The sequence below is a fragment of the Falco peregrinus genome, chromosome 5, assembly GCF_023634155.1.
Source record: "Falco peregrinus isolate bFalPer1 chromosome 5, bFalPer1.pri, whole genome shotgun sequence".
Taxonomy (NCBI): domain Eukaryota; kingdom Metazoa; phylum Chordata; class Aves; order Falconiformes; family Falconidae; genus Falco; species Falco peregrinus.
In genome coordinates, this window is record NC_073725.1 from 104,257,285 (window position 1) to 104,283,407 (window position 26,123).

The window sequence follows — 26,123 nt, forward strand, 5'->3', positions numbered from 1 at the left end:
TTTTTTTTTTTTTTGCTTTTTTTTTTCCTTTTTTTAATGGGTGTTTGCACTAAGCCTCGCTAAACAAGTTAGAGAGAGATGATTAACTCCTCTGAAATGATGCAGGAAGGCCTCGTCCCAGTTGTGTGTGCTTTCTTGTCATTCGTGAGCAGGGCTTGCAAACAGGGCTGGGGAGGAGGCTGCAGGGTTAAAAAGCAGCAGTGATAGAAAGGGCTGGAATTTACATACACACGCTGAAAAAGGAACTCAGGTTATTTTTTTTCTTCATGAGTAAGGAGTTATGCCCAGGTTCATTTCCACAGAAGTGAGATGCAACTCCTGGGGGGGTCAAAGGAGCAAACCCAAAGTTCATTAGGCGTTTTCTTGAAAATATTGTTTTAGTAGACCAGTACTCACCCCTACACATGGTGGGAGGACTTTGCAAAACTTTGCTTCACTCCGTCAGGCCCCAAGGAGTTCCTTGTGTGGGTCAGACTCAATCATGTGATGAAAGCAGCTGCAAAGTTTTGGCTGTGGGCTGCCTGGTAAGCACTTTTCTCCATCCTCATGTACCAGCCCATGTGTGCACGCCCTGCACCTCTGTTCACCAGACAGCGCTGAGCAGCTCTGGGCTGGCCACCCCCCATTGCTCCCTTCACACCACTGATGATGCCAAACAGTAAGAAAGAGGCTTCCAGACTGATGGTGTTGCCTGTTACAGCAGTGCAAGAACCTATGGAGAACTTTACCCAGTCTGATGCAGTTGAAACCCACTAAGGCAGCTGGCTGCTTCTCTGCATTTACGATGCCTTTAAAACTTGTTTTTATTTGAAAAGTATTTTCTCCAAGCACTTTAAAAAAAACAACAGAATTAACCCCCAAGAAACAACAGTCCATCATCTGCAGTGTGGTGGTGCCTTAGATTTTAAACTGGTTCAGAAACTTTAGTGCACTTAACTGCGTGACCTCGTCACCCCAAAACACCACCAGAGAATGAGCTTTTGTACCTGTGCTTTTTATACTAAATCATTCACCAGCTACTTTTTTTGTCTTAGCCTAATAGGTTTTTGAAATACCAATAGACCACTCTGCATAAAGTTTAAGCTAATAATTCTACTGGCAACAATGACGACGATAATTTTTCCTTTCTCCCTATTAAAAGCAGCCTTTATGACATGAAGCTGGGCACAAGTACTTTCACAAAAAAGGTATTTTATTATTCTTAGCAGTATTCACCTTGAAGGAATATGAGGAAAGCATACACTTTTTACAGACAATATATAAACATGTTGTACATAATTAACAATAACTTAGTTCACTAATCCAAAAATAAGCAAAATAAAAATTAAAAACAGAAAATACTGAAGAATTTTTTTATGCTGATACAAGTACAAAATAATTTAAATCTCGACTGCCGTTGTCTATGCTGCAGTGACTGACAATATATTGCACTTTGTCAACTGTATCAGTAATCCCTGTCTTCCACCCACATCCCTTCCCCACCCCCTGCCCAAATCCTAAAGAAATTTGAGTTGGGTACAAATAATATACAACTGTACCATTGCAAAAGATAAAAAGTAAAAAGGACCCAATTTTTTACTTCAGTAGATTAAAAATTCTTAGATTGCTCCCAACCAATTTAGTTTCTCATTTATTTCCACTTCTTTACAAAGTGCACCTATATGCCTACGCAGACCAGAAAAAGGAGGAAAGCAGGATTTTCATGGCTGCTTGGTTCTTAATTCATTATCAAATATTTGAATTACATGTTTAGAAAAAAATTAACATACATCAATTTTTATTTGTTTTGTTGTGGTTTTTTTCTTTAAAGCAGGACTTTTGCAGTAAAGATACAATTGGCTTGATCAAAAAAAAAAAAAAAAGAAAAAAACCCCAACAACAAAAGTTAAAAATCAAAAAAAAAAAAAAAAATAAAAAGCTTGTCACAGAGTTAAGCTTACGTGGTTTACATTATCAAACCCCTCTGTTCATCGGGGCATTTTCATCAGAAGTATAGCTAAATATGTACATTGTATGTTATACTGGAGCTTGTGTTCACGAGAGGCATCAGATCATAACAATCAATAGAATACACTTCACATTGGCAATAGCTTTGTTTTCGGTCATTTACGTACAATATGCTTTAATAATGGGAGATTTAATTTTTTCTTTTTTTTCTTTTTTTCATATAAAATATGCTACGGAAAAACGACGTTCCCCTTAGAACGATGCTTTCCCTCGTCTCATCAGCTGTCGCTGTGTCTGGGATTTGACGGATGTGTGAAGCTCCAACTGATTGTCTCTCCCTTTCCCCTCTCCAGTGATCTCAACCTCATTTCTGCCCTTCCTCCCTGTGAAGTCCACCGGGGCCTGGATGCCTGAGACAGCACACGCGCTGGCTGGCTTGTGTGGATGTGGTGGCCACACTGCCGTAAGTTTACCCAAGCAGCTAATTTGCATTTTTAAGCGACAGCTGCCAACACAACAGAACAAAATGCTTCAACCTCTAAAGTCTGTGAGTTGGATGTTTTCATGCCCTGTGATGGTTTTTGCTGTGCTAGAAGTTAGCTGCGACAGTTTGGTAAACGCCTGTATCTCACCCCTTGCTAGTGCACGATTGCCTTCCCGAGAGTTTTTTCCCCAACAGTTTGTCTGATCTAGCTGTCTGGTTTGAGGAATAATAGGGTAGCTGGGAGGGGGGCTGTTTTGTTTTTTCTTTAAATAAATTTTTCATGTTAGGGAAAAGAATGAAAAAATTGTGTCAAAATAATCACCATCTTGGGCACATTTTACTGCTACATTTTGGCTTTGTTCTCCCCCTCCCCCCCCAGTTTTTTCCCCCCTTCCAGGTTAAGTATTTTGGTACGGAAGATAGACAGAGCTAATCCAAGGGGGCTGCTGAATATGTTCCACTCTCTCCCCCTTGTTTTGAAGGCAGGTTTTCTTACAGGATAGCCATTGCAAACAACAGCACCAAAACATGCAATCAGAGGGGTTGAGGCTTTTTGTGGAAAACAAAGAGCAAAATAAATATGACTTTGTGTCTGATTTCATTTTAAAAATTAAGTTTTTATAAAGATGTCCTTTTCTTTTTTTCTTTTCTTTTTTCTTCTTTTTTCCCCATCCCTAACAAAGTCTGCGATAGAAATCCAGCATGTCTGGCTTCCAGTGAGCCGGTTCCAACCCGGGAGGCTGCTTATATCTCTTTACAATATTCACAGTAATAACAAAGAGAGAAAGGAAAGCCAGTTCCAAGCCTTTTCCTTCAGCTTCTGCCACCTTTTGCTTCCCGCTGGACCATTAAGTATCGAACAGGTGGGTTCTTTTTCCTTATACCTGAGGGGGCAAAGTGCATTACAGGCACCACTACACGTTTCTGCAGAAGACCCATCATTTGCAAGTTTTTAGTCCAGCATTAAGAGTTAAACCACATGGGAGCAAAGATCCCCTTTTGCCATCCCTACATTCTCCTCTTGGCAGAACGTTTTCTTACTTGATGTCATCTTAGGCAAAGCCCCATGTTCTTGATCTCTGGGTGGGTCTCTTGGTCATCAGGTTTTATCCCATGGCTGTAACCATGCTGGATGGGTGTGGATGTCCAAATGAGATGCTGGAAGATGGGTGGATGGGGGTAGGTGTTGGTAGGATGTGTCCAGAGTGGCTGAAAGGTGGCAAATGCCCCATGGGTGCCATATGACTAGCGAGGGCAGCAGCGCTGAAAGGAGATGATTTCTCCTGCATGCACTTGGACAGTTCCTCAAAACACTCGGAGCCTTTCTTGCTTTTCTTTGATTTGTTGGACATTTTCCTATTCCTGGTCTGAATTCCTTCCTTTTTCATGGTCAGAGGCCTGTTCACCTGCAAGAAATGAGAAAATCAGGCTCATGCAGACAAAATGACCTTATTGTGCAAAAATGAAAATATTTGGATAGACCCCATGTGTTTTTCCTGGATGGAGACCTTTTTCTGGCCCAAAAATATTGTGTTTCTCTCTGCAGAACTTGTTTATATTGATTTGTTTAATAAAACCACACACAAAAAAACCCTCTAGACATGAAAAACAAATTGGACTGAATTTGGCAGCTGATAACTCTCTTTCCTGTAGGCTTACCCTCAGTCCTCATTCATTTCCTAATAGAAGAGATCAAACTAGGAGGCACGCATTGACCCAAATTCAGTCCTAAGACATGAACAATCTTGTACTGGTAACCTCTGTTACTTACAGTTTAAATAACGTTCCAACTTGTCAAGCGATCCCTGCTTAGGATTAATTTCTTTTTAAAAAATATACAATAAAACAAAGCCTTAGATATAATTATTTTTTAAAAAATCAAAATGAAGATGTGCCAGCAGGATTAATGTTTGCACAGAACCCATTCCAAATGGTCTCTGTGTTTCTGGAAGGAAACAGCACACAAAACGCACTTAGTTAAAACAAAGTGTGGTAGCTCTGTTTTGCCCAATTTGCCAAAGCGTTAGAAGCCAAGCTAATACATTGTAATGTCACTAAACTTAGCATCACTATGCTGACAAAGAACGGCTGTCACTTCCCAGGGGAACCTTAGAGACAGGGGAAGGAATAAAACAACAACCAAAACCCTGAAACCAATAAAAGCCCAGTATACACCATGCAGTTAAGACATCAACCCCAGCTAGGCAAGCAGCAACACATGAGATGAGTAAATACTCACATTGTGCAATTTATAGTAGAGTCCGCAGGCATTACAAACTGGGTCCCCGTTTGCATTACGTCGCCATAAGGTCGTGGTGGTTGTCTGACAGTTGGCACAACAAGTCCCTGCTCTCCTAGCCGCTGACTAACAAAAAGAAATAGAAAATTAAAAATGTATTGGCAGGATGAGAGGTCATGAGAAAGGTCAAGTTGGACTCAGTATTTAGGTTGGGTAGAACTAGTTACTAGGATTTTTACAGAGCATCAGGGCTGAAGGAAAGCTCCCGTCTGTTTGAGTTTTGTGGCCATTAGGTTTTTGTTTAAATTCAAGTATTCTCTGCAAACTGCAGCTTCAGGCCCTGTGGCAGTGTGTGTGCACAGGGGAAGTAATGAGGGAAACAACGCATCTCTAACTCCACAAACAGAAGTTTTAGAGGGGGGCAACATCATCCGATTTGTTTAGGTTTTCCCTTTGCAGGATTCTAGAATGCTCCTGAAAATATACTTGCCTTTTTTTAAAAAAAATGACCAATTTAGTTTGTGCCAATGTTGCAACTGGGTTTGAAAATAAGGAATGATCTTAAAAAAAGTGATTTTTACCCCTACTCTGGCCCTTTAAAGATGGACACAAAAGAAAAGCCACTGCATTACTTAACTGGTTAACTGGGTGCATTACTTAACTGAGTATTTATCAGAGCCATCACTGAAAATTCAGTTTCCATTTACAAGTGAAAGGGAGAAAACAAAACCGGCTCCAACTTTCTTTAAATATTTAGCAAACCAAATTTCATGCCTTGAAGCAATGATTCCACTGACCCTGTCTGCCGCCTGTCCCAGCTCAGTTCCTTGGCTGACAAGCCCTCAAACAACTGTCTTAAAAAAAAAAAAACAAAAAAAAAAAAAACAAACAAAAAACCCAAAACAAAAAAATTCACCACCCTTTCCTAAAACTATTGTTCTGCCAAAACCAAGGTGGGGGAAAAGAAAAATGCCCAAACTTTCACCCACCTCCCAAAACAAGAACAGGAAAAGTAGAACAGCAGGCAGCCAGTAATTCCTGGATGGGCTCTTGTCTAGCAGACCCCACAATAATACGTTCTTTGTGCAAGCATGGTGTCATATAAAGTGTTACGGATGGACTAATTGCACCCCATATTTCGGGAAGTTATTTTGTATTAGAAAACTTCAGCCCTGCCTCTGGAAGTGGTCAAAATATAGTCCATTTTGTGCCATTGGATTATTGCTGAGGACTCATTATTTTCTTCTCTTAAATTAGCAGTTTACTTTCTAATGTATATCTATTGTGGTAACTTCCCCGGGGCCTTGCTCCCTGGATATTTTTGCAATTAGCCACTGAGAGCCATAAGGTGAAGCAGCAGTAGCTCACATTAATGTGCTTGGCATCTCCGCACACAGAGCACAAAGTCCCGGAGCGGTGGGTTTCTCAGACCAGAACTTTGTGCGCTTCCCTGCCTGCCGGCTCTGCTGGGGAGCTGGCACCGCTTAGGCACAGACAGACCCAGCTCTCACAAGAGGAGCACCGGGTTCTGTTCTCACTTGTTCCTGATTTATGCCATGGCCCTCTGCAACTTTCCCAAAGCTGAGAGACGGCTCAGCAGTCTAAGGCAAGAATCAGGCCCTCGGAGACTCATATATTTCAGCCCCTTACTCGCCTGTAAGAACAGGCCAAAGGCAGAAAGAGGGGGTACCCCCTACTGCAAGTACACTCATGCAACCCAAACACAATTAATGCCAGACATCCAAACACTAGTGTTATTAATATGATCACTTTGCTATTGCATGTCATAATGAACAAATTCCCAAAGATGGCCATCTCCTCTCCCCCGCAAACAAGCAAACTACAGTGGAAAAAGGGGCAATAAACAAAGCTGTAAATCAATTAAAACAAAACATTAAAACAACTACACTAAAAGAAAACCGCTCTAGTGCTCCCCAAACCCCGTGCCGAGAGCTGTGAGCTAAGTGTAACACTCTCCCAGCACACTGGAAGGTGGAGACCCATGTTTGCATATTTGAGATGGCTTACTGATACTCAACTATGCTGCTTAACTCTATGGCCTGTCCCATTCAGGCTGGAAAGCACTTGAGCCTGAGAGACGATAATGTTACACTGTTGTCTTAACATTTTTCTATATGTCAGTCACTTTAGAAGGCAAGTCATTAAGAGGCTTGCATAGTTGAAATTCTGGCTCATGACAGAAATCTTCTGTATCCCATCCCAGTGTTAAGAGCAGTAATGCCAATTTTCTGCTCTCCAAACCTCATTGAAACGTGCCCATGAATAGCTAAGAGACTTAGGCACCATAAATCACAAAGCTCCAAAAAATATATTTATTATTCTTAGCATTTTACGCATTATTTGTGGAGTAGAGTGTATTAGAAATTTCAAAACAGCAAGCATGACTGGCAAGGCTTGCCTATAGAAACTCTCTAAAGCTTTTAGAGTCAGGAAACAGATACACAAAGTTTCCTTATCTTTAACGTACAGATATCCGGATAGGAAACTACTACCAGGAGCTTAGAAAGGACTTTTTTTTTAAATCACTCAAATGAAAATACAAAGTATAGGTGACTCCATGGAAAAATAAGAGGAATTTTTTTTTAAACAGTAGGGGATTGTCTGGGGAGGGAACCAATATTAATATTGCCAGAGAATATAAGAGTGAAAATTACTTCATGGCTTTTATACAAATAATTATTAGGTAGGGAGCAGTAGCTTTGACTCATCTGATTTGTTTTGCTTTTTGGAGCTGGAACTTTTTTTTAGTACACGGTGGAGGACATTCACGTTCATAACCCTTTCGCTCCCAGTACGCCCCCAAAAACATCCCAAGAGGCCAAATAAACGAGGAATTAAATTAAAAGCTGTCATCCGAGGATAAACGGGGAGACGGATACACGATATCCCGCATGTATTGTGAGCGGCAGGGAGGCTTGGGACAGAGGCGCGCTCGGCAGGCTGCAGCGGCACGGTGGTCTGTGGTCTGTGCCGGGGCTGCCGGGGCTGGGGGTGGAGGGGGGGAGATCTGCCCCGAGGCGCAGCAGTGACCTCGACGTGACTGACCCCCGTGTACAGTACAGCTCAGCTCCGCGCAGGGGCTGAGCAGAGATGAGACACGTTTGGCTTGTGCCTGCGTGTGGTCCCTTTGCCTAATTTATCCCCAAACCCAGAAGAAAGAGAGACACCTACCAGCCTTCGCTTAGGTTTAATGAGAGGTCGGTTTTGACCATTCATTTTGTGGTAGAGCCCGCAGGCGTTACACAGGTAATGCCCGGTGCCGTCTCTTCTCCAGAGAGGGGTAGCAGTTGCTCCACAGTTCACACACTCTCTGCCTTCTAAATGGAAACACGAAGAAACCGGATTTCTTTCTTTAAAAACAAATTCACAAAAGCTTTTTGCATTGTCCTTTAGGCATTTTCCAGAAGTCAAAACAGTGTGTTAATTCAAGCACAATCAGACAGCAGTGACATCTACAGCACATGCAGCAAGGAGCTCAGTGTTTCGAGAACGGCCAGACTCCAGCAAGTATTTTATGTCATGATCAAAAATAGGCAGATCTCTCTGCAAGGTGAGAAAGAGTGACACTCTCATTGTGTCAGATGGAAGTTATCATTTCAGTAATGAGAACTCCCTTAATCTGCACTGGGCACCGGTCCCCTCCCATACCTATTGCACTCCAATGGTTAGATCCCATGTTCTCCTGCCACAAATACACATGTACACAAACACACACACCTGCAAACACAGAGAGTCAAAGGAAGAGTTTTTCTAGGATTAAATCTAAGCAAAAAGACCTCCCGTCCTGTGCTTTCTCTTTTGTTGCAAATGCTACAAGATGAGAAAGCAAAGCCGAGCAGACTGGGAATGGATACAGAATGCCAAAGTCTGTTATGATTTCTGTTCTTAAGGCAGAAAAAAGTTAATTCTGATCTTTGAGAAAGTTCAGTTTCAGCGAATACTCTGGGAAATACTGTAAAACAACAGGCTTTCAGTTCTTTCCTGCTTCGGTGATTTTTCAGCAATACAGTTTGGATTTGGTAGGGAGCAGTTTACCTTATTATTGCTTCATTATTAGTTTTAGCAGCACAACGTGGGAAACGCAGCATTGTAGAATGGCTGTATTAAAACCCAGCGTGTAACTCCTAGATATCCATTTCTGCCCAGAAAAGCTCTCTGCTAAAAGTTCATTTGCCTCTGATGGTTTGAGGGCAGGTCTGCTTAATATAGAAATCTCTCAATATAGTTTATGCAAATCCTACAGTATTTAACTAGAGAGGAAATTCTTTTTGCTAATAACTGAAGCAGGCCATGTTGAGTTCAGCAGGGCTTGCGTCTCCTTTAATCTAGGGAGTGGGTGGCTTTTAAACAACACAGTCTAGAGTGAAAAATGAGGGGAGCTCTGCGGCGCTGCATTTGTAGCTTTTGTCCCTCCTAGGGCAGGAAGCTGCAGGAGTCGTTGTGTCGTGAGTCTTAGTTTTCCTACAAAAACACTGAGTGGTCACGAACTTTCCCCAGTTCCTTGCACAGGGGTGCTCCCTTACAGAAAAAAAAATAAAAATACCAACACGTAAAACAAAACAAGAAAAGCTCCTTACTTCCCCCATCTAATAAAATCATCGGCAACTACAGGACAAAAATAAAAATGCTACTCGAGATCCCTTTTATTATCTTCAGAGACCGAGGTCTTGAATTGGTTTCCAAACTCGGGAAGCTCATGCTGCTGATTGCCTTTACTTTCTACTCTCTGCGCTACTGGAAAAATACATATAGATAGCAGCAATTGCATTTAAATGGTGGAAGAGAGGGTGCATTTTTCCCCTCAGAGGATCGGTTTGAAAGCAGAGCTGATGAGCTTGTGAAATAGCTTATATTTTTGTTGCAAAACTCCTAAGAGTTCACATCTAAATTATTGTCTACTTTAAAAACAACTACATGTAGCGTATTCATAAGCATATATGTGCAATGGTATATAAGAATACACACACAAAAGTATAGATAGCCATTTATTTTTAAAGGGCTATCTAAATTCAGTCCCAATGTACAGTAGTTTCATCTCCTTCCATTGCTGAGGATGTTAAACCAGGAAGGCAAGAAGGTTAGTGGCATTACACAAACTGTCGCAATTCGTCTGCCTAGTTCTACAACTAGTGCGATCAAAACTTCATCTATCACCTAATTTGCTGATTCAGGACTGCACTTTTAGGAAGAAATACAAGGAGGGGTTGTGAACACGGGAAAGGTCTGCAGTCAGTTGTTTGGAAGCAGAGATGTGTCTGGTTCAGAGGAGGGAAAAAAAAGGGGGGGGGGATAGTATTTTCCAGTTAAAGTTAGGCTGGAGTACGTTAGCGATGACTGGACACCTTAGTCTTTTGCACTGGTATGTAAACTATATTTGAACTTTTGCTCCTGTGAAATGTGAAGGAAATAAGGCCCTCTGCGAGCTGAAGCGGACCGGCCGGGTAAGTTTCGCTTTCATCCTCTGCCGGGGCCTGGGTTAGTACTAATGAAGAGACGTAGAAATGACCGGAGGAGAAATACCTATCGCTGGAAGGTCCCCACGTGTAATCCGTGGGGGTTTGCCTGCCTGGGGGGAGCAGGGTCGGGCCCCTGAGCCCCTTGGGTGGCTGAGGCCAGCTTTTCTCCGAGGGAAACGTTTTTTCCTCCTATAAATCCCTCTTTGTACAACTCGACCTGCCGGCTCAAGCCACACCAGTCCCCGTGTCTCTCGGCCTCATCCGAGCGCCCTGGGGCCGGTGCCCGGTGGCTCAGCAGCCGCTGCGGATGCGTTGGCACCCGTGGGAGCCCGGTACGAGCTCCGTCTCCGTGCTGAAACACCCAAGAAAGCGGGACCAAGCAGCCACCTGACGCCCTGTCCCGACGGGAGCCGACACAAGCACCCAGCCTCGCAGCAGCCTGCACCCTCGCCCCCAACAGCCAGCGAAGCCCACCCCGGCAGCACGGCCCTCCCACCCCGGGGGTGCAGCCGGCGCGTGGCGGGGCCGGGGGGCGCAGCACTTACCCGAGCAGGATCTGGCCTTGCTTCGCGGCTTGGGGGTGAAGCTGGACGCGGGGCCCCCCAGGAAGCTGCCTGGGTGGAAGAGGCTGCTGCTGTAGTCGTGGGCAGCCGGCACGTAGGAGGGGTAGGTGGGGATGGGGTGGTGGGTGGAGGGCTGGGCCCCCATGCTGGTGAGGCTGCTTCTCAGCGGGCTGGCGCTTTCCATCTTCATCCCTTCCGACAGCGACACTTGGTACTTGATGCTGTCTTTGTCCTCTTGCCGGGCCCCGGCGGAGGACGAAGGGGAGGCGGCGCTGGTGGAGTTGGGGTCCGGGGACACTTCCTTGGGAGGGGTCGGGGGGAAGCCGAAGAGGTGGGAGCCGGAGTGCGAGGCCGGGGTGAGCGAAGACACGGAGGCGGTGCTGGATGTGCTGCTGCCGGGGTACACCGAAATGGCCCCGGGTGCTCCAGCCGCCGAGGGGTGCAGGGGTGTCTTGGTGAAGGGGTTGACGGTCCAGGGGTTGTGGTGATGGGCAGACAGTGCCGCCTTGCTACTGTCCAGCCAAGGGATCCCGGGGCTGTGGATAAGATGAGGCCGGCACATCTGACTCCCGGTCAGGCGGGCTGTAGGAACACAAGAGCGTTTGGGATCAGCGTGGGGGCAGCTCAGTGCGGGGGAGCCCCCCAGACCCCGGCCCGGGCAGCCCCTCAGCCTGTGGGCAGCCGGCAGGGAGCCGGCCACGGGGGATCTCATAACCCGCAGAAGAGCCTCCAGCCTGGCGCGACGGCCCCTTCACCCCGTCCCCTCCGAGGGAGATGCCCGCCAGCCCAGCGAGAAAGAGCGATGGGCAGCAGGAAGGGGACCCAGGCACCCGGGGCAGGAGTAAAGGCACCCCCTCCTTTCCTCCCACCCCACCCCTCGGAGCAAGCAGCAAACCCCTTTCTGCTCTGTCTTCTGAGCTGCTGCAACGCGCTCTCTTCGGCTCCTAAAACCACCCCAAATAAAATCCGTCGCCGATTTGAACCGGTTTGCGTTTTGCATCCGGGAAGTAGCCGTGTCTTGAGAAGTTTTAGCCCGTGCGCACACTATTTCCCCTTCCTCTCTCACCTCCCCCCCTTTCTTTCCCTCCCCTCCGCCAGTCCTGGGTTATCCCGAGGGTTAAAACCCACCCGTACCCCCCCTTTCTATCCCGTCTCCTTAGATCTCCTTTCTCCCCGGCGCCGACACACCGAGGCGGCCCCGAGCGAAACTCCCGGGCTGCGCGTCGGACACCGGCCGGGCCGCACGGCGGGGCCGGGGCAGCGCAGGCGGCGGGCGGGGCCGGGCCGGGCCGGGGGGCCAAGGAGGGCAGCGGGTGCTCATTTACCGTGTGCCTGGCTGTAGGAGACCCTGGCCCGGGCATGGGCGGAATTGGCATAGTAGGGGTTGCCCTGGGAATCCAGGTGATTGAAGAAGACGTCGACTTCATCCGGAGGTAGGAGCTGCGCTGGTTCCATGTAGTTGTGAGCCAGTCCGGGATGGTGGCTCTCGGGGTGCTGCCCGTTGAGCACGGCGTGGTGGGCCATCCAGCGAGGCTGGTCCGTGGCCACCTCCATGGCCTCGGGCCTCCCCTCCCACCCACCCCCGGATCAAGAGCAGCGGCGCTCAGCGGGGGGTGGGGTGGTGCTGCCCGGGGGGTGGCTGTTGGCGCCGCCGGTGGGTTTTAGGAGATAGGGTGGCTTTTCTTAAAAAGAAAACCGCCGAATTAGTGGATTGCGCCCTCGGAAGGGTGGGGGAGGACCCCCGGAGTCAGCGTGTCCCTCTGTCAACACGCGGGTGGCGGAGGCAGGTCCAGGGAAGCGCCGGGGGAGCACCTGTAGGGAGAGACGGGCGGGTTAGCGGCTCGGCGAGCCCCGGGGTGCGCTCCCGGCGCGCCGGCTCCCGGCCGGCTCGTTTTCCCAGCGATAAATGGATGGGGAGGGGGAAGCAGAGCCCCTCCCCCTTCCAAAAATATCCTCTCCCCCAAAGTCCTCGTCTTGCGCCCTCCCTGCTCATTGCCCCACAAAATAAACAGAGATCCCATTTCAAACTCTTTACCAAAAAAAAAAAAAAAAAGTCAAAAAGCTTCCTTCTTTTTTCCCCCCCGCTCTCGCTACAAACGTCAACAGGAGTTCTTCCAGCTGGCTTCAAAAGCGGGGTAAAAAAGAAAGAACGGCAGATCTAATACAGCGTAGTTCTAGCAAGAACTCCGACTGACACAAAAGGAAAAGGAAGGGGAGAAAGAAGGAGGGGGGGGGGGGAGAGAAGGAGAAGAGCGAGGAGAAGGGTGTTTAGCGAAAGCAGCGAGTGCGCCCTGGCAGCGGCGCGGCGCCCCCCCCGCGCCCCACACTTACCCGGCGCGGGAGGCTGGGTGCCTCCGCGGGGTGGGTGACGATGGATGCCGGCTTGGAGGATGCGAGTGCCGCGAAGAGGGGGAGAAAGGGGGGGGGGGGGGAGGAAAAAAAAGCAAAAAAAAAAAAGGGAGGGGGGGAAAGGCAGAGCGAGCGCGGGAGGAGGAGAGGAGGCTGGATGGAGGGTGTTACTCAGATGGCAAAGCCGCTGCTCTGGCCGGCTCGGTCCCATCCCCGCGCATCCTATATGAGCGCTGGCGCCAGCTGGCCGCGGCGCCGCAGACGGGCCGGGGCGCGCAGGGCCGGCGGCCGGGCCAGCCAATCCCGCCGCCCCACACCGCCCCCAACCGCACCCCCGGCCCCAAACGGAGCCGGCCCGGGGGGGGGAGCGCGGCGCAGACCCCCTCCTCCGCCCCCCTTCTCCCGCCCGCAGCATCCTCGCCCGGCAGCGCCGTGGGGGCTTTCCCCGCCCGGGCGCTGCACGCCCCTGCGGGGCGGGGACGGCAAAATAGGGGGGTCCCGCCGGCGTATGCGGGAATGCGGGGGGGGGGGTGAGGGGGCCGGGGCGGGCGGGCGAGCGAGGACGGAGTGCGGGAAGGGCTCTGCGACTGGGGCCGGCTCCGTTGGGTGCTGCCCGGCCGCGGAGCCGTAGCTCCCAGCGTCGCCGGCGGGATGCCTGGGGCTCGGGGGGATGGAAATCGGCACCGGGGAGGTAAATACGCGACAGCCCCCTAAATGGGGCACAGCAGCCGAGAGCGGGACAAACCCCAGCGTGGTCGTTCCCATCACGTTAGTTTAAAATAACTGTCTGAATCGGGGGAGAAAAAAAAGAAGGGGGGGGGGGGGAGAAAAGAAAACAAATAAACGCGAGGCTCCGCGCCGGCCCCGGGGACCGGTAGGGCGAGGAGGGCCCGGGCAGCGGGGCTGCTCCCCTCTGCCGCGCCGGGCAGGCTGCGGGGCACGGGGACCCTGCCCGGCCACCTGGCCTGCGGCGGCCGGGCCGGGGTCTGCTGGCGGCTGCGCCCGGGCAGGCCCGGGGACACCAGCCGGGGCAGGAAGGCTCCTGGGGACTCGCCTCAGCCTCCCCGATGGGGCCGCGGCGCCGGAACCCCGTTTTTTCCCCTTCGCCCCCTCTTTAAAAAACAAAAACAATTCGGGTTTCATGTTTGCAGTTACTGCTGTGCTTTGGGCCGGGGAGGAGAGGCGCAGCCCGAATCAACAGGCGTTTTATGCGGAGTTTGCGGCGCTGCTCGGCCAGCCCGGGCGCGGGTCGGGCCCTGCCACCCCGAAAGGTGCAGGGAAACCAACCCGCTTCTGGGGCGGAAAATAATAATAATAATAATAATAATAATTAATAATAATAATAATAATGGGAAAGTCACTACCGACCCCCCCTGACCGCGGCCGGGCGCTGCTGCAGGTCCCAGTTCCCAGGCGCTCCCCTCCCATCACTCAGCCGCGGCTTTCGGGGGATGAAAACCTCGAGCTGGACGCAGGGCCGGGAAACCGCTCCTCTCCCGGGGAGTGGGGCAGGGGGCGGCGGAGAGCGGCCTCTCCGCTCGCCGGGCTCCGGCCGCGGCTCGCCCCCGACGGCGCGGCTGGGGCAGGGGCCGCGGGAGCCGGGCGGTGCCGGGCCCCACCGGGGAGATGCCGGCGGCCCTGAGGATGCGGCTGCTGCCCCGGGGGCCGCCCCCCTGGCGGACAGCGCTGGGGGCCGAGAGCCGGAGTCGGCCTCCCCCAGCCCGGCCGCCCCAGTCACTACGACGCCGGGGCTCTGACGTCACCCGTCACTGCCAAATTCGCCAGGAAATGAACTTTTTTTTTTTAATAATAACAATAATAATAATAATGATGACGGTAATAATAATAAAACTCCCTTTCCTCGCTGCGGAGCCCGTCTGGCCGCTGCGGAGCCCTAACTGTTCCCCCACCACCTCCCTCTAGTCACCCCAAACCTCCCCCCAGGGGGACCCCCAGCGCAGCCCCTCGGGGGGACCCACAGCGCAGCCCGGCGGGGCGAGGAGGCGGGGGCCGGGCTGGGGGCGCCGGCACTGCTCCCCCCGCCTCCCCGCATCCTTTCCTCTGCCGACCTCCTGCACCCAAAGCCCGGGTCGCCCCGCTCGCTCCCCCCGGCCCCTGCCCTCGGGGCTGCGTGGTGGCGCCAGGACCGCGGCGCCCCTCGCCCCCCTCTGCCGCCGGGGGGTCGCAAGCGGCGGGTCGGGCGGCAGCTCCTCCGTCAGCTGCCGGGCGCGGAAGGGGCGGCGGAGCCGGCTTCTCCCGGGACGGGCTGGTTGGCCTGGGCAGGCCGGGGACAGGCGCTGGGCCGGGCTTGGTGGGAGAGGGGCCGGGGCTGGGGAGGACAAGTGCCCCCGGCGCTGCCGAGCTGCCTGCCCTCGGCGGAGCGTGCTTGGGCGCCTTAGGCCGGAGGTGCCAGGGAGGAAAGGGAAACAAAGCAAAAAAAAAAAAAAAAAAGTTAAAAGGCAGAGAGAAAACCAAGCGAGCTTTCTAAAAATCCGGCTTCTCCCTCCGAAGAGATTTTCTTTCTACATGCACCACCCCCACCCCCGTCAAAATCACCCAAATATCCCCCCAAAACGGATTTTTTTTTCTTTTTTTTTTTTTTTAAAGAAGGATGAGTATTAAATGAACCCGGGCGTTTGCAGGTAGGTCCCTTCGGCGCCCTGTTCGACCCACAGCCCGGAGGCTGCCGGAGCCGGAGCGCGCCGTGCCCAGGGGGTCCCTCCCGCTGCAGCAGGGCGGCAGGCGGCCGCGATCACCTCGGCTCCCGGACGGCGGCAAGACCCAGCGCCTAGGTACGCCCGTATTAATTAATACAGATGTTTTAATTATTGTCCGCCTGCCATCAGCACGGGGCCGCGATTTTTTTTTTTTTTTTGTGGGGGTGAGTGGGGTGGGCTGTTTGTTTTAGGCAGGTGATAAAATCACAGTTAACGAGCTGATAATTCGCTCGTGTTTGTTTTAAAAGACAAATTGTAAAGATTAATCAGGCGGCTTGATTTATGGCGAGGCAGACCCCAGCGCTGCCCGGCCAGGGCTCCCTGAAGCCCCCGTCTCGGGTTACCCGGGGGCCGGCAAGCGAAACAAAACAAAAGGGGCGAGCGGGCAGCGGCGGCGGCTCCGGCCGAGCTGCCTCGGGCCGGGCCCCCTCCCCGGCGCCGCCCGCCTCGGGCCGGGGGGTCCGGCCGCCCCCTTCCCGCCGCCGGGGTGCTGGCACCGCGGACGGCGCCTCTCCGCGCACCCGCCTCTCGCCTTTGGCACCCCATCCCCCACCCCCCCCATTAAAATCCTTTGTAAAATAAATGACCCCTGCAGCAGGGATGAACGATTTCTGCTGAGGGAGCGGTTTAATTCCGTGGCTGAGCTGGGAGATTTCCTAGCCAGCCGGCTCGCAGGATTTTACCTTTTTTTTTTTTAATTATGTTATTTTATTTTATATTTTATTTTATTCCCGCCATGTCCCATTCCCCGCTGCCTGCGTTTGACGAACCGGCTCCGGTCTCGGCTGCTAAATGCCGCGGCGGCACGGCTGGGGTTTTTAATTGAATTAACGCACCCAGCGGGAACATCAGCAACCCGCGCTGGCTGCTGCCGGCGAGCGGCTTAGCTCCGCTCCGCAGCCCGCTGACACGGCTGGTTAGGCAGCTCTCCCCGCAATCTGCTGCCGAACCCCCGGGGAGAGGGTCCGGCCGGGCCGGGGGCGCGCCCTGCTCCTGCACCCCGCTCCTCGCCAGCCCCTTTCCGCCTCCTCTCTCCCTGCCTTTCCCCCTCTTTTTTTTTCCTTTCAAAAAACCGGCTCCGGTTTATTAACTTTATTTTGTTAGTACCGTTGCAATTTTTTTTCTTTTTTTTTTTTTAATAAGGGAGCTTTCCCAAATCTGGAAGCACAACTGGTTATTTTGATTTGATTGACAAGTGATGTCATATCGTTAAGGGAGGTGGGAGACGACAACATGTTTTAGCAACAGTTAGTAGCGCCATGTGATGGAGTTGACACCTATGACTGGGCAGAGGCGAAGGCAGAAAACAAATACCCCCGGCCGTGCGCGCCGTCTATTTACGCGCCCGGAGTGGGGTGTTTTCCCCCCCCTCCTTTTTTTTTTTTTATCCCCTGATCCTGGGTGCTTGGACCTGGGAAAAAGTGTACCTGAGGAATCGGGGCTGGGCTGCTGGGGACCCCCAGTCCCCGGGGCACTTTCCTCCGAGATCCCCCTTCCCTGGGTGCGCCCAGCGTCCCCCTCCTCCCGGGGCCATGCTCCCTCCCGCCTCTCAGTGAACGGAGACCCCGGGGGTCGAGACCTCCCGGGGTCGAGACCTCCCGGGGCGCCCGTGCAGCATCTCCCCCCAGGCCCCCCTCCGCGCTCCGCCTCGAAGTGTGCAACCCGTGGCGGCCGCAAGCAGGGAGGGCAGGAAAAACTGCGGGAAAAGAAAGAAAAAAGAGGGAGAGGAGCGCTCAGCCCCGCGCCGGGCCGCGGTACTCACGGCCGCCGGGTGATGTGCGAGCCCCGGGGCGGGCCGGGGAAGGGGGCTGCCCGCCGGCGAGGAGGGGGCTGGGAGGGCCGCCGGCGGGCTGTGGGCGTACCGCTCCCACCTCCCCGCCCCGCCGGGGCCGCGGCAGGTAACGAGCAGCCCCTGGTGCAGCGGCTCCCGTCCGCCCGCCGCCCGCAGGTAGGAGCCCCGCGCCCCCCCGGGCGGCCAGCCCCGGCCGCGGCGAGCAGCCCCCCCGCCCCCCAGCCTCGGGTTTATTTCCTTGGATGTGATTTTTTGGGGGAAGTGAAGTTCTTGCTTTCTGCCTCCTTTTCGGTGTTTTCCTCCCTTTGGTCTTGTCTCCGCTTTGCTTTTCTTCTCCCCCGATATCCCCCCGTTCTGCGTTACTAGCACATATTAATGGCTGCTAATAGGGTTATAAAATGACTCGGTTACCGCTTAACCACAGCACCCTATTTAAGCTGCATTAAAAAAAAAAAAAAAAAGAGCGAGAGAGCAAGAAAGAAAAGAGAGACAGCTCCTCGGGGAATAAATCACGGAATACTTAATGTTTGGGGTTTGTTTTGTTTTTTAAAAAAATATTATAGGAGCCTCCTTGCTATTCTCCGACCTCGCAGATGATTTCTGCGGGGTCTGCCCTCCACCGTGGGAACCCTCCATCCCAGCCTCCCTCCCTCCTTGCCCGCTCCCGCACACGCCTTCACCTGTGCTTTGTCCGCAGTTTGCCCGGTGCCCGCCACCCCCCGCACACCCCGGCTCGCTCGGCTCCAACTAAAGGGGAGGAAAAGCCTCAAGTCGACGCCAGGCTGCCCACAAAAACGTCTTTTGTGCAAGTTCCCAAAGAAAAACGCGTGCGGGGTGCGAGGGGGGGAGTTGCACACGCACAGCTTTGTCCAGAAAAAGGTATAAGCATTATTTTCAGGCGCTGCCAGAACAGATTTCGTTCTCAGGAGCTCGCTTTAATTTTATTTTTTTTTTTCCTCGCAAGGTTATTTCGGGCGCAGCTGTTGCAGGAGGGAGGAAAGAGGCCGATCCCGCAGGTTTGGTTTGTTTCTCCGCAGGCAAAACTTTGCTGGGGAGGGCTCGAGCCCGGACCGGGGAGCAGGGCTCGTCTCACACCCGGCACCGGCACCGCCCCCGGCTGCCCCCACCGCCCCCGGCCCAGTCGCCACTGCCCTTCCCCTGCGCGCCGCGGGGCTGCAACCAGGCCGGGGTTTAGACTTCCGAGAAAAAAAAAAAAAAATGCGTTTAATAAAGATGCTCCGTGCTCTGGGGGAGAACAATCCCCGCGACTGAAACCTGCACCCCCTTAGTGAAATCGCTTTTCTTATTGAAATCGCCTCAAATCCAGGCAGGATCCGCTCCTGGTTGCTTTTATTATATTTTTTTTTTCTTGCCTTCCAGCCACAGCACCCCAAAGCAAAAGGAGGATAAAGAGAGGAACTTTGCACATACAACAACAACAAAACAAAACAAAACAAAACAAAAAAAAGAAAGGAAAGAGAGAGGGTGTGAAAGAGCCCGCGGAGAGGAGCGGCCCGTTCCCGATGTGGCTGGGTAATTTTAAATCATGCAAAGCCCCGTAAAGCTGCCGCACGGGACTGGGACCGGGAGGACTCCCCAGCAGGCAGGTGCAGGGGAGCGGGGCCGGGCCCTGCCGGCTTTCCGGAGCAGAATAAACCCTCGCATCTTTCTTTTCTTTCTTTTTTTTTTTTTTTTTTTTTTTTAATGCCCAAATCTGCCAACAATGGGAGCGAGGAAGATAGGATGTGGCTGCGGGGAGGGGGCGCGGGGCTCTGCACACCCTGTCTCCGGGAAGTGTCTGCCTGGCCGCCCTGGGTGAAATGCAACTTTCCAAGATGGAGATTTAAATAATTACCCCGGTGACAAGGGGGAGGGGGGAACAAAACCAAACACCAAAACCAACAAACAGACAAACCTCAAACCCAAACGCGGCCCGGCAGCCCCGCTTCCCGCAGGGTGCCGGTGAGCGGGGGGCGCAGCGGGTGCGCCCCAGCCGCCGGGCAGAGCCGGCCGAGCCCCGCGCTGCACCGGGCTCAGCCCGGCCCCGGCCCCGGCCGGGCGGGAGGAGGCGGCCCGGGGATGTCCGGCCATGCCGGGGGCATTTTTTCGTTCTTTACAAAACCCTGCCTGGTTTGTCCCCAGGGGAAACTGCCCCGAGCGATGCGCTCCGGCGGCGGAACCCGCATCCCGCTGCGCTGCGGCGGCGGAGCCGCGGTGCCGGTACGGCAGCCCCCGAGCCGCGCAGCCGCATCTCCTTACCTTGCCTTTTGCCCGTCCTCGTTTTTCTTTCAGTTTTCTGCCCGTTGATGGCCGGTTCTCCTCCTCCGCGGGGCCGCTCCGCGGGCTGGAGAGGGGGCGCCGGCCGTGGGGAGCCTCCCCCGCCTGCCTGCGCCGGGAGCGGCGGCTCTGCCGCGGGCGGTGGGTGCGCGCAGCCCGGCGGAGGGGCTGCCCGAGGTGCGCGCCGCTTAAAACTGGCAGCAGTTTTCGAGCTGAGCCTTTTTTTTTTCCTCTCTCTCTCTCTTCCCTCCTTCCCCCTTCCCTTCCTCCCTCCCTCCCTCCCTCCCTCTCTTTTCCTCTCTCCCTTCTTTCCCTCCCCTTCTCTCTCTCACTCTCCTGCATTCAAGGATGGCACAGCGAGCCACTGTGTATTTATGTACATAATAAGACAGCTCGTCCCCTCCACTTCATTTGCATCATTACAATATCTGTACAAGCACATCACATTGTCTGTTGCTTGCACCTTTTGTTACGGTTGCTGTCACAGTCTACGCGACTTGACTTTCATATTTTAAATGAATTGATATTATACCAACAGCACACACTCACATCCCAGGCGCTGGGAAGCGGGGCTCTGGCGCGCCGGGCGCCGCAGCCCCAGCCCCAGCCTCTCCCGAGCCGCTCACTTCTTCCACCGGATCCCGCGGAAGGTGGGGTGGGGGAGCCGCTTAGTAGGATCATTTATTCGTATAAATTATTCCTGTTCGTATTAGTTTTGTTTCCACTCCCCAGTGAAGCAGATGTTTGGGGGGTTTGGATTTTGGAGATTTTTTTTTCCCTTTTTTCACTGGCCAGCCTGGCTTTTGTATAACGTCGTGCTGCTTCTCCCCCCTTTTCCTTCCCAAACTCAGCCTTTCGGGCTATGCACCTGCACGTAAGAGAGGCAGCAGAGAAGCTGGAAGAGGCGCAAGCAGATATTTTGTGACGCGTCGTTGTTATAGCTAGGAAAGAAACGGTAGATACATATTTCGTAGACCACTAGGAAATTCAGCAGAACGAATGTTTTTGGAAACCTTTGCGCTCCCCAGCCCCGTCTTGGCAGTCCTCACCTGCTGGGTATTTTGCTCCCGGTGCGTGTGTGAGCGAGGCTGGGGGAGATGCCCGAGCCAAGCGTCCGGTGCCGGGATGGGGTGGCGGGCGCCGGGGCCGGCCGCGGGGAGCCGCGCCGCGGGGGGCCGTAGGGGCCGCGCCGAGGCGCCGCGGGGCGCGGCGCGATTCTCCCGGGGGGGCAGACGAGACCCCCGCCCGGGGCTGCGGGAGAACCATAGTAATGGAGAGAGACAAAGGCCGGACCGTCCGGCGGGGGCCCTGCGGGAACGGGGGAACGAAATACGGTTCAGGAAGGGAAGCAGAAAAGTTTCGCGGGAGAAGAATTATCATCATAATGGAGGTAAAAATGTGAGCAGGGGAAAGGAGGGGGGGAGGGAATCCTATTCTGCTGGCATTTTCTGTCTTTGTGATATGGTTCGGGGGAAAAAAGGTCCTTGATATGCGGCAGATAATTCTTATCAGCACCACGCAGCCCATTTCCAAAGTAAGTGTTTTAATTACTCCTCCTGTATTACCCTTCATCCTCTGAGAGGAGATACATCACCAGATTTATGCAGGGGAAAAAATACAAAAGAATGCGGTATTAAAATATATACATATATATATATCCCACTCTTTTTTCCCCTTGTGCCCAGGAAGAGGAGACGCTGTCGCCAGCCGCGCCCTGGGATCGCCCCTGCACGGAACGACTCTCCAACGAGGGACCGTCGCTCAGGCGGAAAAACCGACGGGCCGAGCGGGGTTCGGAGCCTGCGGGTGTCACCCCGAGCGGGGGCACAGGGGGGGCCCGGCCCGGGGGTGCGGCCGGCGGGGGCGCGGGGCTGCCCGCCCGAGCTCGCCGCGCTGCTGCCTGCCCGCCGGCCGGGCTGTCCCGGGGCCAGGGTCACCCCTCCAAGTGCCACCAGAGGCATTTGAGGGCGGGGGGCTGCGATTTTCCCCTCACGCCCGCTGGAAGAGAAGAATGTTTTCCTCTGCTGTTTAGCTTTCCTGCTAGATGTCATCTCAAAGTCTGGGAGGAAGGGGGGACCGTGCTCTGCTCTCTTCCACGGTAACAACCATATTCTGCATATTGAAAAATATGATAGACAGTGAGGAAGGAGCTTTTTTTTTTCCCCCTTAAAAAAAAACAAAAAAACCAACCTTTTCAATATTGATTCAACAAAAAAGAGAGGGAGAGAATTTAAAAAGAGAAGAAGCAGCACCAGCAGCAAGGAGAATATAGGCTCAGCAGCTCTCCAGGTTCGCTTCCTTATTATTACTATCCAGGGGTAATTTTTCATCTCTGCTAGCTAATCTTTGTTCCTTGTGAAGATAATGAATAGCCCAATCCTTATCTCCTGGGCTCCTGGAGGCTGCTGGAGAATGGGGTTGAACAGGGTTGAAAATTGGTTCCAAAGTGCTGCTGAATAAATGGTGTTCCTTATCTCTCGCTTCCAGATTATCGGAACCCTTTCAAAACTCACACAACAAATACAGCCACCGCATCTAATGCATCATTTACCAGAGCAGATCTCCGCGTTTGATCGGCAGATAGGCAAAATCTATGTATTACTTGCTTTACTTAGTATGCATGGACGCTGGGCTGCTGTGCATGCGGGGTGCCCCCGGCCGGGCCTGGGACACCCCCGAGACTCTGAGCACACGCAGGTCTTTGCTGTGGACTCTGTGGAGTGACAAGAGTGTCCCCTGCCTGTCCCTGACCCAGAGGAGCAGGGTGGGACAGCAACCCACCTTGCAAGGTTGCTGCATGCTTGGAAATTTGGGGTTGCTCTGCTGGGGAGCTGGTGCATTTGCAGGGAGAGGGGAATAGGTGTGAGCATCATCCTGGGCACCCCAGGCACCCCCTTGCACTTACATTCACTCCTGCACCCACAGGCGCATTAGCCTGCACTCATGAGTTGTTGCTGCTCCAGAGGTGCTGAGCTCTGGCTGCATGGCAGCATCACTGCCCCACCCCCATTCCCCACACCCCCCCGAAAACTGTTTTTAGGCTTAGCTGTGCCCTAGTCCTGCCCCAGCCTTCAGCAGTCTCAGGGTCCATCTTGAACAGTCTGGTAAAACCTCCTAGTGCTCCCCCAGGCTTGTCCCCCCAAATCCTGGCAGCCCAGCCACGGAGCCCAGATGTCCCTTGGGTCCTCCAGGGGCTGGGGCCAGCCCCCAGCCCTTCCCATTGGGTGCTGGGTGGTCCCCTCCACATCCCAGTGACGGCAGAACAGGGCACCTGGGGCAGCTTAAATCTGGGGAGCAACTAGTGACCCTGGGGGAGAAAAATAAAGAAATAAACCCCACAGAAAAGGAGTCCTTCTTTGCCTCTGGAGTTTGTGTGAAGCCTGTCCCTTCCAGCTCAGGGCAATATCAGGTTTTCCTTTTTCATTTTCTTTCTTTCCTTTCTTTTTCTTTTTCTTTTTCTTTTTCTTTTTCTCTTTTTCTTTTTCTTTTTCTTTTTCTTTTTCTTTTTCTTTTTCTTTTTCTTTTTCTTTTTCTTTTTCTTTTTCTTTTTCTTTTTCTTTTTCTTTTTTTCCTTCTTTCCTTCTTTTCCCACTAGGTTTTCTGGTTTCTTATTCTCTTTTTTTTTTCCCCAGAAAAATACATCTGCGTAACGCAAATGCTTCCCAGCCTGGCTGTGCAGCCACTAGCTCCAGAGCAGGAGATCCCCCAACCCAGAGCTGGGGACAGATGTCCCTTTCCCCAGCAGTGCCTGAGCTTGTCCCCAGGTCCCAAACAAGATGGTATTTTATTTTGCTCCACCACAGTATACCCCTACATCCCCAGGACTGCCCTGGACCCCCAGCCCAGGGACAGCAATGAGATTCTGGATTGGTGACAGGACATCCACAGTGTCCCAGTCCCCTCTGCCTGTCCAGCAAAGCTCATCCCTCCCCTGCCTGGAAAGGGAGAGAAACTTCCATGGGAAGTTGCCGGCAAGCAGCAGCCCCAGCCAGCCCCTGCCCATCTCAAGAGTTTTGCAAATGTTCAACTTGTACTAATTTTTTTATGGCTGTATTCATAGTTGTTCCCTGTAAAAAATGGACCTGTGTTAGTTTATTAATAACCTAAACATTACGTATTAAAGACCTATGAGTGACACAAGATGACAAAAAGCTGTATTTTTCCAATATACACAAGCACACATTTAATAACCTTCTATTGCATCTCAGCTAGGCCTTCTCTCTGATGGTTCCCATGGCAACTGAGATAAAAAAGCAGCCATTTTCCATATCTCTATGAAAGTCTATTATATTGCAGGATTAGTTCATCTTCTGCTAAGGTCAAACACAAAGTCATACAACCTGAAATATTTAGAATCCATGTACATTCATTTTTTTGTATGCCCTTTCATTTTCCACAAAAGACTGGGCTCCTCTGAGGTTTTATTCCCCAGAAAATGCTAAGCAAAGCAATAAAAAAATCATGATTAGCAGCTGATGAAAAGTTCAATTGTTTTTTTTTTTTTTCCTCCCCCCCAGGTTTCTTTTTCCCCTTTAAAAAAAAAAAAAAAAAAAAAAAGAAGAAAACCAGCACACTATTGTTGGGCAGATAGTACGTTCCCCATTTATCTCTATCAGCAGCCGTGATTGCAGCCGATACCGGCCGCCTAATTGGGCTGGGAGCAATTTGCAGGCGGACGGCGTCACCTTCTGGCTAAGGCGGGTGAGACAGCGGCGGTGCAGGGTCAGGCCCGGGGAGGGGTGCGGAGCCCCCCCCTCCGTTTTAGCATCCCCCAGCCTGCGCACCGGGCTGGCACGGCGGGATGTGCTCCGGGCGCCCCCCAGGGCAGGGACCCCAGGGGCGCGCAGCTCCGGGGCGGCAGCGCTCAGCTCTGCGCCGCTTCGGGAGAATTAATATCATCTCGCTCTACACGCTTGCAAACGTTTCAGGAGTCCGTATCTGCTTATTCCTGCCATGATTAAACATTTTTATTTATTAGTGTGTCATGAGGAGGTGCTCAAAGTCTTTCACCTGAAAATTGCAGCTATTGCATGCTTGCAAAAAAAAAAATGCATTGAACACATCCGAGTCGCTTCTGCCAACCCCCATCTCCATCACAGCGTGGAGAGGGAAAGCAAAGTCACTTTTCTTTTTTTTTTATGAAGGAGTTGGCAACGTAATTCAGCTGGGTTTTGGTGACACCTCGAAATGCAATAAAATAAAACCTGGGCAGCCTTCGGACAGTTTGAATGGTGATAATGTATTATCTCCTATGACATGAAGAACTATGGCTCACTCTTTTTCCAAGGTCACTCCTGAAAACCTGGAAAATCAGGGGAGAGAATCTGTGCATGCGGCTGGCCACACTTGTGGCTTTGTTCATGGGTACCTGCTGCAATGTGACATTTACTCCAGCCTTTTTTTAAGTGGAAAAATAGAGGCTTTGGAAATACAGGGGAGAAGCTCATCAGTGGCAGGAGGATTGAAGAATTATTTTTGTCCTTCTTTTCCCTGTCCCTCCATCCCCTGGGGGCTCCACAGGGACATCCCAGTGGCTCTGGCCACGCTGTTGGAGCAGACTGGGGTGGGCCGGGCATAGGGTTAGCAGGGATGGTGTACACCAGGCTACTCCTGGAGAAGACCTGCACCTGCTGCAGAGAGGTGGAGTGGGAGTAGGGAATAAAAGCCAGCACAGGCAAAGCCAAATCCCAGTCCTTGCCCCCCGTCTCCCACTACCTCATCTTCCCCCAGCTTGGGTGAGGTGGGTGACACAGGGCACACACCTGCACGGTGTTGCCAGAGGTCAGCATGTACCCAAAGGTGTTTTTAATAAGCTGTTTGCAGGTAGGTGTTATACAGTAGTGCTGTGCCCCCCTCCCAAAAACGGGCAGCAGCCTCTGGTCTTGGGAGCACTCCTGGGAGGGGGATGCCAGGGTGGCTTCCCCACCTGGGGGCACCCACTCACCTGGGGCACCTGTGCACCCATAAAAGCCCCCACCTGCACCTCCTTTTGGTCTCTGCCTCCTTTTCCTTCTTTTGGTGAAAGGCAGATAGCTGCATTTTTAGGGCTAATGCAAAGCTATTTCAAAACCTTGGATCCTGGGATCTGGAGGTTTGTTGTTGGTTTTCTTTTTTTTTTTAAAGGTGGCTTTATATGTATTCTGGGATTTGGAGGTTTGCTGTTGGTGTTTGGTTTTTTGTTTGTGGTTTGGTTTTTTTTTTAAAAGGTGGCTATGTATTGCTAGTCTTGGGATTTGTACTAAGGAGAAGAAGGCTGAAAGTGTGCCCTGAGCTGAAAG

At 52.2% G+C, this 26,123-nt stretch overlaps 2 protein-coding genes across 20 annotated transcripts; one reads left to right on the forward strand and one right to left on the reverse strand.

The window, feature by feature from the left end:
- Positions 1-1,171: 1,171 nt before the first annotated feature.
- On the reverse strand, positions 1,172-19,942 carry GATA2 (GATA binding protein 2). 6 transcript variants are annotated; one of them, XM_055805744.1, is made up of 6 exons: positions 19,828-19,942; positions 12,036-12,522; positions 10,693-11,292; positions 7,863-8,041; positions 4,671-4,796; positions 1,172-3,837 (listed from the first exon to the last, which is right to left on the reverse strand). In XM_055805744.1, the coding sequence occupies exons 2-6, from the start codon at positions 12,262-12,264 to the stop codon at positions 3,538-3,540; spliced, it is 1,434 nt and encodes a 477-aa protein (XP_055661719.1). In that variant the 5' UTR covers positions 12,265-12,522; positions 19,828-19,942; the 3' UTR covers positions 1,172-3,537. The 6 variants fall into 6 exon arrangements, with proteins under 6 accessions (XP_055661719.1, XP_055661718.1, XP_055661721.1 ...); XM_055805743.1 differs by lacking the exon at positions 19,828-19,942 and adding an exon at positions 13,042-13,470; XM_055805746.1 differs by lacking the exon at positions 19,828-19,942 and adding an exon at positions 13,042-13,464 and having other exon boundaries at positions 7,863-8,008.
- On the forward strand, positions 12,005-24,321 carry LOC114013644 (translation initiation factor IF-2-like). Of its 14 annotated transcripts, XR_008747432.1 has the most exons (7): positions 13,623-13,750; positions 15,702-15,851; positions 18,266-18,447; positions 18,533-18,584; positions 18,949-19,101; positions 21,531-21,943; positions 22,333-24,321. XR_008747432.1 is itself a non-coding variant. In XM_055805757.1 (6 exons), exons 1-6 carry the CDS (start codon positions 13,711-13,713, stop codon positions 21,875-21,877), a joined length of 924 nt encoding a protein of 307 aa, XP_055661732.1. In that variant the 5' UTR covers positions 13,623-13,710; the 3' UTR covers positions 21,878-24,321. The 14 variants fall into 14 exon arrangements, 12 of the variants coding, with proteins under 12 accessions (XP_055661724.1, XP_055661728.1, XP_055661730.1 ...); XM_055805757.1 differs by having other exon boundaries at positions 21,531-24,321; XM_055805749.1 differs by lacking the exons at positions 13,623-13,750; positions 21,531-21,943; positions 22,333-24,321 and adding an exon at positions 12,021-12,143 and having other exon boundaries at positions 18,949-20,656.
- The last annotated feature ends 1,802 nt before the right edge of the window (positions 24,322-26,123 follow it).